This window comes from Olea europaea, unplaced genomic scaffold (assembly GCF_002742605.1).
Source record: "Olea europaea var. sylvestris unplaced genomic scaffold, O_europaea_v1 scaffold119, whole genome shotgun sequence".
Classification (NCBI taxonomy): domain Eukaryota; kingdom Viridiplantae; phylum Streptophyta; class Magnoliopsida; order Lamiales; family Oleaceae; genus Olea; species Olea europaea.
Genome location: NW_019229312.1, coordinates 305,118 through 315,347, shown reverse-complemented (window position 1 = coordinate 315,347; position 10,230 = coordinate 305,118). Strand labels below are relative to the sequence as shown.

The 10,230-nt window shown below is 32.6% G+C and overlaps 2 protein-coding genes across 2 annotated transcripts; one reads left to right on the top strand and one right to left on the bottom strand.

The window, feature by feature from the left end:
* The first annotated feature begins 983 nt into the window (after positions 1-983).
* LOC111373999 (serine carboxypeptidase-like 45) lies at positions 984-4,267 on the top strand. The gene is made up of 10 exons (XM_022996600.1): positions 984-1,316; positions 1,517-1,618; positions 1,683-1,775; positions 2,191-2,283; positions 2,444-2,514; positions 2,602-2,883; positions 2,975-3,099; positions 3,245-3,337; positions 3,530-3,647; positions 3,926-4,267. The coding sequence occupies exons 1-10, from the start codon at positions 1,073-1,075 to the stop codon at positions 4,118-4,120; spliced, it is 1,416 nt and encodes a 471-aa protein (XP_022852368.1). The 5' UTR covers positions 984-1,072; the 3' UTR covers positions 4,121-4,267.
* A 196-nt stretch (positions 4,268-4,463) lies between these two features.
* On the bottom strand, positions 4,464-7,916 carry LOC111374000 (10 kDa chaperonin, mitochondrial-like). Its single transcript, XM_022996601.1, has 3 exons — positions 7,720-7,916; positions 6,354-6,493; positions 4,464-4,690 (listed from the first exon to the last, which is right to left on the bottom strand). Exons 1-3 carry the CDS (start codon positions 7,822-7,824, stop codon positions 4,642-4,644), a joined length of 294 nt encoding a protein of 97 aa, XP_022852369.1. The 5' UTR covers positions 7,825-7,916; the 3' UTR covers positions 4,464-4,641.
* Between the last annotated feature and the right edge of the window lie 2,314 nt (positions 7,917-10,230).

Genomic DNA, 10,230 nt, shown 5'->3' with positions numbered 1-10,230 from the left:
TTTGTAAGAGGTCTATGAACTGGGGGTTCTATACCCCCAGTTCGGTTTGTATTATAAGCCCTTGTCTAACTTTCTTTACTTTACTTTAATTTAATTTATTTTTCATACTTATTTTCAATCATATATTCACATAATAAAATATTTTACGCGTATTAATAGTTTTTTATTACTTTTTAATCACATATTCTTCAAAAAATACTATTCAAAAAACTATGTTTTGAAAATTTTAATACCACTACATCAGGGCTAATTTTGATTTGTTCAATCCAAGAAAGATGTGCATATGGACATAATGGATTTGCTCTTCATTAATTTCTCTTCCACGTGATCGTTAACTATTAACCTTTAAATAAGTTCAATTTTAATTCTTAACACGACTTCGTAAATCTAAGATAATTAAATCGTATTATGTTCAAAAGAGGATTTCGCATAAAATTAAACTAAATCGCCTGTTTAATAAGTAATATCATATATTGATAAAAAAAAAATCTATAAATTATGATAAACATATATCACATATCAGAATTTACTGATAGTAGATATTACTATCATTAAATATCTCACGCCTTGTTGGCAACCGCAGTGTGGGGGTTCGATTCGTGAGACATGGAATTGGACTCCTTGTAGGCACAGTATACAAGCAGTTCTTGTTCTCTAACCTGTTGGGACACATTCCGCAGTTTACCTCCCTTACAAAGCTCTAGGGACGGAACAGTGGAACCTTCAAAATTGTGGTTCAACCTTCACTATTAGCACTTGAATTTTTAGTCATCTTCCAACATTACTATTCTATTTTTCATTTTAATAATCTGCCTCAAAAATTCAACAGCAAGTCAGCTAAAAAGGCCAAATTTGCTTCTGAGTATTCACAGGCCATTACACGTTATCCTCAATTAAAAATCTATGTTAACGACAAGAAAGTCATTATCTTGTCTTGAAACACTTAAAACAATCAAATGGGTAGTTTGAGATTAGAGTAGAAAAACCATTTTTCCATTCCACCACTCGTTCTCTCTCCCTCTCCTCTCTCCTTCTCTCTCTCTCTCTCTCTCTCTCTCTCTCTCAAAAAACCATGATATCCCATTTTATGACGGATCTTGTAATAATATGTGCATTCATTATATGTATAACAGCAATAGAATCCATTAATGAAGCTGATAAAATAGCAAGTTTGCCTGGTCAACCTAAGGTCAGTTTCCAGCAATATGCAGGATTCATCAGCATTGATGAAAAGCAAGATAGAGCCTTTTTCTATTACTTTGTTGAGGCAGATACTAAGCCTGCTTCAAAGCCTCTTGTTCTTTGGTTAAATGGAGGTACTTTAAGTGTGTAATGATCTAATTTAATCACATATTGCTCCTGTTCTCTTTCTAGATACAATTAGAGTGTTTGACTTTGCGTGTATATGTATGTATTACATAATTTTCAAGAAAAGGCTAAAACCCAGAAATTTTTTGGGTTAAAAAAGTCAGATTAATCATTTTGGGTCTGAAAATAGTGTTTCTTGATTTTACAGGGCCTGGTTGTTCATCTGTTGGAGTTGGTGCTTTTTGTGAGCATGGTCCATTTAAACCAAGTGGGAATGTTCTGCTTAAAAATGATTATAGCTGGAATAAAGGTACCCCAGTGATAGAATTATTGAGACTTTTTGTGAGTCATGTGCTAACTTTCTGTGTTCACAGGAGCAAATGTATTGTACTTGGAATCACCAGCTGGAGTTGGTTTCTCTTATTCTGTTAATAAATCCTTCTACTCCATTGGCGATGAAATGACAGGTTCTTTTAGTATGGTTTAATGTACACAGGAAATGCAAAGATAGGTTTACAGAATGCGAAAGGACAACATTTCATTGTGTTTTGGACAAAAATCTAGTAAAAATAGTCAATCTTATGCTGTCATCTTAGCAGACGTAAAACTGCATGTACCTTTTCCCTGTACAAGTATCATTTATGTTAACACAATAGGAACTTTTATGACCATTTCTAGTGCATCGATTTGTAGAGAAGATTGGATAAGACGCAATAGTATAAAAGAAAAAATAAGTAAAAATCTTGTTGTGTATATTGCCTAGCCTTGTCGGTATACTAGAGATGCGTCTAGTATCATAGAATCTTGTTGCAAAAGACTTCCTCACCAATCTGTCCAGTCCATGATATCTGATTTGCACCTCTAAATTTTGATCTTGTCCAGCACAAGACAATCTTATTTTTCTCGAGAAATGGTTTGACAAATTCCCAGAATTCAAGACCAGGGATTTTTATATCACAGGCGAGAGTTACGGTGGTATGTTTCTTTTCACAGGGATTTTATTTTATTTAATTAATTTATTTATTTTTTAAGATTTTTATTCTCCAAAAAAACTCATCTATTTTTGTTGCCAAACATTGTTATGATATTGAGGCCGTAAAGCTCGTTTTGAACTGAAATTTCGGTTTACTAACAGGGCATTATGTTCCACAACTTGCCAATCTCATTATACAATCCAAAGCAAAGTTCAATCTCAAAGGAATTGCTGTAAGTAATAAAAGATAACACAAAACTTATATTTATTGGAGCAACTAATCTTTTCATAATTAATTCTTGATTTATTGGTAATTTCAGATTGGAAATCCTCTATTGGAATTCAATACAGATTTTAATTCCAAGTCTGAATTTTTATGGTCTCATGGACTGATATCTGATGCCACTTATGAACTATTTACAAAAGCCTGTAACTATTCTCAAATTAGAAGGCAATACCAGAATGGAAATCTTACACCAGTATGCTCTCTTGTGATACGTCAAGTTTCAGGAGAGATCGGTAAATTTGTAGACACGTATGATGTTACTCTTGACGTTTGTTTGTCAACAGCTTCAATGCAATCCGAGGTTCTAAATAAATTGGTAATGTCATATTTCTGCTTGTTATGTTATTTTCTCAAGTTCTTTTAAGCAACTAATTTATTTTTCTGGGATTTCTATGAGTTCTTGACAGAAGGATAAGCCGAAAATAGATGTATGTGTTGAGGATGAAACGATTGTGTACCTAAACAGAAAGGACGTGCAGAAAGCTCTCCACTCTCGTCTTGTAGGAGTCAATCAATGGACTGTTTGCAGCGAGTATTTCATCCTCCCTCTTTCAGCACAAATCATTAAAAAAAAAAAGTTCACACACTTAAGATTAATTCTGAAACAGTAAAATAATTTCCTGTTATATTTAACTTGCTGGAAAATCTAATATTCCGTTTTCATTTTCTTGATACAGTGTTTTACATTATGAGATGCAAGATCTGGAGGTACCAACAATTGGCATTCTAGGATCACTTGTCAAATCTGGTATTCGCGTGTTAGTCTACAGGTATATAACGAGAACAAATGATTAGCTCGGACATGAATAATGGATCTGACATGCTCATTTGGTAGGAAAAAAGCACTTGATAGTATAAAGAGAAAAATAAGTTAAAATCTTTTATATTATACCCGTTTTGTGTACCAAATAAGCGCACGATGTTCAGATATTTTACTCACAATAAACACAAAATCTGTGCAGTGGTGATCAAGATTCAGTTGTCCCATTGACTGGAACTCGAACACTGGTTAATGGATTGGCAAAGGAATTAGGACTAAAGACAACAGTGCCATATGGTCCTTGGTATGAGGGTAAACAGGTAAGAAATTTAATGCCTGTCTGATACAGATTCTATTCAGATTTTTAGCACAAATTAGAATGTTAAGTCTTTTTATTAGTCCACTTTAACTATTTGAAAATTTTTGAGTCGAAGATTGCTGCTACAACAAGCCTCGCATGACTGTATAATGGTCTAATTTCTAATTAAAATCTTCGGATAATTACTGCCAAACAAGGACTTAAATTGTACGTGAAGATTTACTTCAGAAAAGTAAATACTTGGAGCCCTATTCTTGAAATTTGCTTTCTGCATTCTAGGTTGCTGGATGGACACAAGCATATGGAGACTTCTTATCATTTGCAACCATAAGAGGAGCATCTCATGAAGCTCCACTTTCTCAGCCAGAGAGATCGCTAGTTCTGTTCAACTCATTTGTAAATGGGAAGCGACTTCCACAGATTAATGGCACGACAGAAGTAGGCTATTCACTGACTCGACTCATTCAAATCTAGCACGTGAAAACAACATTCGCTTATAAACAATAATTCTACGTCGCCAAAATAGATACATGACTGTCAATTGTAACTTCAGAATTCAAATGGAAACATTGTTGCCATATGTATGATGGCTGAGGAGAATGAGAAATTTCATTTTATGCATCTAATTCCCATGATCATATCCATTTTTTACATGCCATTCCATCATATTTGAAGAAGAGAGATCTATTTCATTTGTAAGGAGAAGAAACGACGCTTTTTCCCCTTCTTCCTCTATACAATAGAGTCCAATCAGAAAAATGCTGGCCATAAACAAGCTACAAGTAGCTTCGTATGCTTCCATGAACAGGCTCCAGAGTACGACGCGAACAAATCAAGAATATTCAATTCCTCAATATTTCCAACAATAATAATCCATAAACTGAAAACCAAAATGTCTAGCCGTTAAGACAAGTTTAAACACTAGAAAATTATATAGCTTATTATGCTTTGACATGGCGGCACGAGTATCATCATCGCAGTAGAGTAGCACCAAATCAGTCGTGCAGTGCTCCCAGAATATCATCGTCCCGGTACAGATGATACCTGTAATATCATCAAGGATTATAGTCCAAAATTAGCATTGAATTCACACAAGTTCCAACACGACAAATATCATCCTAGAAAATTAAGGTATAAATAAGAACTGAAGTGAAAACAGGTAGATTTGGCTGGACATAGATAGTTGACATCCAATTCTAGATAATGCCTTGAATCCCCAGAACAGCAAACAAACTAGAAGTATGTCAGAAGAACCATAGGAATCCTATCGGTTGCACGAAGACAGGAAAGACTGCCAAATTTAAACAATGCTTGAACGGTCAGATTTGCCAAAATTTAATTGGTTCCTACAGGTCAAAATTATAAAGCCATAGAAGTAAATTAATTAATACTTCTGTTGTCTGCATTTATTTCCAGGATTTTTACCTTTCAGGGGGGTTTTACGTTTTTCTCGGGAGGAGAGCAGGTGTCTTTAATTTCAATATGGAGCAACTCAATACTAGAATAGTCAGAGACTATGTTGCTCGGACTCGGGTGCGGGTGTCAGATACGGGTACATATCTTGGGGTCGGATTCTTCTCATTTTTAAAATTAAGATATGAGGATACGGTTAAAAAGAATCCGAATTGTGGATACGGGTACGGGGATACGTCCTACAATTTTTTTAAAAATTGTTCAATTAAAGTACACAACAACAATATTAAAGCAAAAAGGCAAATTACCACAATACAAATGTTTCATATAATGATAAAAATCCAAATTCAAACAAAACATAATTCTGGAATTTTTTGATTGAATTAGATGGATTCATACTTGAAAATTAGGAGTAAGGAATATTCTGAAATTTTTTGATTGAATTTTTGATTGAAGAAAATAATTTTCTGTAGAGGAAGATGAAAAGTATGTGGAGTTTTCTGGTGCAAAAATTCCAAAAGGCAGATAAAACGTCTTTCGCAATTCCAAGAGTTGACCCATTATAGGAGGAATCTTCAAATTTGGTGCAATTTACGGGAAAAGAGACTAACTCATCAAATAGCAATTAATGCACCAGAAATTTCGTCTCCTCCAAAGCTCCAACCCTCATCTTCCCTGTCCGCCTGTTTGAAATTACTGGTTTAATGCTGCTGTCATTTTCATTCCTCCATTTCCAGCCGTGTCCAAGTTCAAAGTCGAGTATCCGACCCGTGTCCGTATCCGTGTCGTGTCGACACGGATACTTGGCCAAAAATGGAGAGTCCGAGCAACATAGGTCAGAGATGATTAATTAATTTATTAGATAAATATCTCCAAGATAGTCGTTTCACATCAAGAGTACTGAGTAACCTTTTCAAGTAGAAACAATATCACGGTGCAGATTAGAAGTGAGATCCATGACATTGTTCATTATATCATTAATCACATGGTAGACAACTAAAATCCCAAAAAACAACAATGAACTGGGCAAGGGTCACAGCCACTAATGGCAGTGATAATGTTTGGACAGATATTAGAGAAAAACAGTCAAAATTTAGAGCACAGAACTAGTGAACTACAATAAATCATCAACTCAGTATACTTCATGGGAATTTCATGAAACTAGTTAATCCTTTGTTATTAATGGATTAATTTAATTATCCACAAAATAAAATCATTGGGCATAAAAAAAAAGGGCGCATAGAAGGATTACAAATTACATTAAGAGCAAAAGAAGAGAGGACAGAAGACTTACTCCTTTTCACCAAGCTTCACTTCAGTTCCTCCATATTCAGGCAACAAAACATGATCTCCTTCCTTCACACTGACTGGAATCAGCTTTCCTTCCCTGTCATGATAACCAGGACCAACAGCAACAACTTTTCCAGAATTCAGCTGAACCATTATGGGGAGATCAAGTTTCAGCAGTACAAAGATAAAAGTATCAATAAATACAAATGAAATACATAGTACACCCCATTATTTGAAATTAAGATTGATAAAAAATACCACTTTGTCCCATATACCAGCTAATGAAATCTATTAAGAGTAGCAAAAGTTTTAAAGTTAACGAATTAAAGCATTAAGCATTCATCGTTGATATAGTCAGACAAATTAAAGTGGCTATTCCACCCATCTATAGCTCATAGATTTTTTTATTTATTTTATTTTATTTTATTTTTTTTATCTCCTCTTCAAATATTATTTTCACTCTCATCTAAGGGCTACCAAACACTGAGACGAGGCTCACCGTTAAATCAGCACATCATATAAACAACCAAAATATTTTCGGATCCATTTGGCATGACTTTTACTTTTGTTTTTGGTTATTGTAAAATAGCTTCACAAGGAAGCTACCTCAATTTTTCGTTTAAAACTAATTTCACAAGAGTATTTTTTTTCTTCATTTAGTAAGTGCTTTTAGAGTAAGCCATGTTGGACCAGCTTCCTCTAAACAATGCAACGTCTAAATACTATCTCAGAGGCACAAGAATAGTGTCAAACATGCTCTCAGGTAAAAGAGTTCTGTACAACTTTAAATCAAAATGTCGTACTCTTATACACGTTCTCTGGTAACAGAGTAAAATACAATCGATGATGCGCAGAAGATAATGATGTAATATTCTGCATATTCTTGGGCATGAGTAAAACTTCAAAGCAAAATGATTTTGAGATATATGCTTCAAAAGTATACCATTATCTGCCATGAAAATCAAAATATGCTAGATTACTGTAAAATTTTCCCTCCAACTAGTATGCAAGGACCTCCATTGCTACTATCCTCATCAATTTGAATTGTAGATTAACCGTACACAAGAAAACTAGAAAGTAAAACGACTCAAACACTTGTGGAAATATTAAACTAATTAAAAAAAAAAATCTCCTCAGAAAAGAACACTATATAAAAAAGAAAAATACATTCTCAAATCTTTGTCAGCATTTCATTGTGATGTGCAAAACAGACCCACAAGACAAAATCATCCATGGAGTAAAATCTCTTCTAAAAGCATGAATATTCCTACCATATTACACGGATTTAAGTTAAAAAAATACTTGCAAGAGAAAATTAACTTACAGAAGAACTAAGAAAGAGCTACCTTTACAGCGGGAAATGGTCATACCTTGGTGGTTTTCTCAGGGAGGAGGATTCCAGCGCTTGTTTTGGATGGAGGGATGATTTTCTCCACCAAAACCCGATTCAGGAGGGGCATCAATCGCTTAGCCATTTATTATTCTTGGAGACGAAGAAGAAATGCAGAAGCCAAAAACTGAAGAAGGGCACTAGGGTTTAAGGGTTGGGGCAGTTAAAAAAAAAAAAGGTTTAAAGAATAGAGTCGGATTGAGAATGTAAAATTACCAAAACCACCTTCATTTAAAAATTTTGTGCTCTTTGAGAATTACGCAGTCCATTCTATATTGAAATAAACAATTTAATTTAGGGATAATTGCAATCACAGTCCTAGATTTTTTCAAATTTTTACTCTTAATCTTTGATTTATCGCAATTGCAGTCCCAAGACCTTTTACTTATGTGCCGCCGAAACTATTCATATGTCCGTTAATTGATCAGAAAAATTGACTTTGACCATATTTAGGCTTTTTATAAGTTGTATCTATTTTTTGTCATTTCTAAATATGCATTTATTTAATTTGAATTTCTTGGTCATCGACTTCAACAAGCACTTAAATTATAAATTGCAACCAGAATATCAAAATGCCATTGACTGATTGAAGCATATTCATGTAGCAACGAAGGGGGTGAGGTGGGGGTGAATGAGAAGATGGAATATTTATTTTCTTTTACGGTAATTATATTTACAGAACAATTTTTTATTTCTTGTACCACATTTTAATTACACTTAAAATTAATGATTGCTCATTATAATACTTATGTCCATTTAACGATTTTTTATTTCATTCTTATTCTCAAACTATTCATCAATTAAAACATTCTGTATTTAATAATAATTTTATGTCCAAAATTTCGTTAAAATGGTATAAAGAACCTATTTTTCAATCATATTTTTGTTAAAAAAATTTACATAATTAAAAAGTGCAAAAAAAATATTTTTTTCTTATTTCAAAGCATGAAAATAAAATATTTTTATTTAAATCATCATCAAGGAAGAAAGGTATTGATTAATGAAAAAAGGTTAAAAATAAGAATTTGGCTAAAAAAAGTTAAGAAAATAATTGTTATAATGAATAAAGATTGACGAGTTTAACTACAATTAAAACGTGGTATATGAAATAAAAAAAATGTGGTGGAAATATAACCATCCTTTCTTTTATTTATTTTCCCTTTTTTATTTTTTATTTAATTATTTTATGTATAAAAATGTAAAGTTAATTTTTTACTCTTTTAAAATTGATCAAAATGTGATCAAAGTCAATTTTCCTAATCAATTGAAGGATATTGAAATCGTCAATATGCCCTTGGCTGTACACAAGTAAAAGATTTGAGATTTCAGGTGTAACAAATGAATGATCGAGATAAAAATTGTAAAAATTTGAAAGATTTAAGCCCCGTTGATTCTCATTTTTATCAAAATGTATTTTTTCTCTCTTCTTTTTAACCATATATTCTTCATTAAAATAATATACACGTAAATCAAAAACTTTTCTTTATTTTTTATCTACACATTCTCTATTAATTTACTATTCTAAAATTCATTTTTCCAACAAAATGGGTGTCAAACACCCTCTTAAGATTTAAGCCCCTTTAATTGAGTCTTTTCCATAGAAATTTATATGTGATTAAAGTTATTTATTGAATTTAAGTTAAATTAAATTTTAAATCATACCAAACAGGAGTGTAGTAATATAAAGTTTTGTATAGGAGGGATTTTAAAATTTTTTTTTCCAGCAATCATATATTCTTTGACACCTATAATTTTATTTTTTTTTTAATTACACATTTTTCAAAAAAATTTAAAATAGTAGTTATCATATTCAATTCGAAGAAGCCACCGAGTTATTAAATCACTAACTAATTGATAACTGGTTTAACCAGCGGGTCATTACTAAATCAAAAATTCAACTTAATGTATTTTTTTTGTTTTACTGAATTCATAGTTGTGTTTATCTTCTTCTTTTTTAACTATGTTCTTGTTACAAATATTTGATATATGTTTTAGTAATTTGTCCCAAGTTTTATTTATTCTCTATGGAATGGAAGGATGTAACCATATTTGAATTATCTAACTACACGATGAGAAAAAAGCATCCATGAACTCTTTACTAATGGTCTATTGGGTGCACTACTAACAAACATGGCTTCAAGCACGGATTTTCTGTTCCTGAAATCTCGATATCCGTTGCTATTACTCTTTACCAACGGAATATTTGCAATCGCAAATCCGTTGCTTATTTGAGGATCGCTGATAATTACGAACGGATCCTGCCATACGTAAAGAGTAAATATTTTACCAACGAATTTTTCGTTGGTAAAGTGTGAATCTTTTACTAATGAAATACTGTTGGTAAATATCTTAACCAATACCAACCGACTTTCCGCTGGTAAATATTTACCATTACAATTGGTAAAAAATCAATATTGTAAATAGCCGCATAGGTGTGTGTGTGTGTGTGTGTGTGTGTGTGTGTGTGTATATATATATATATATATATATA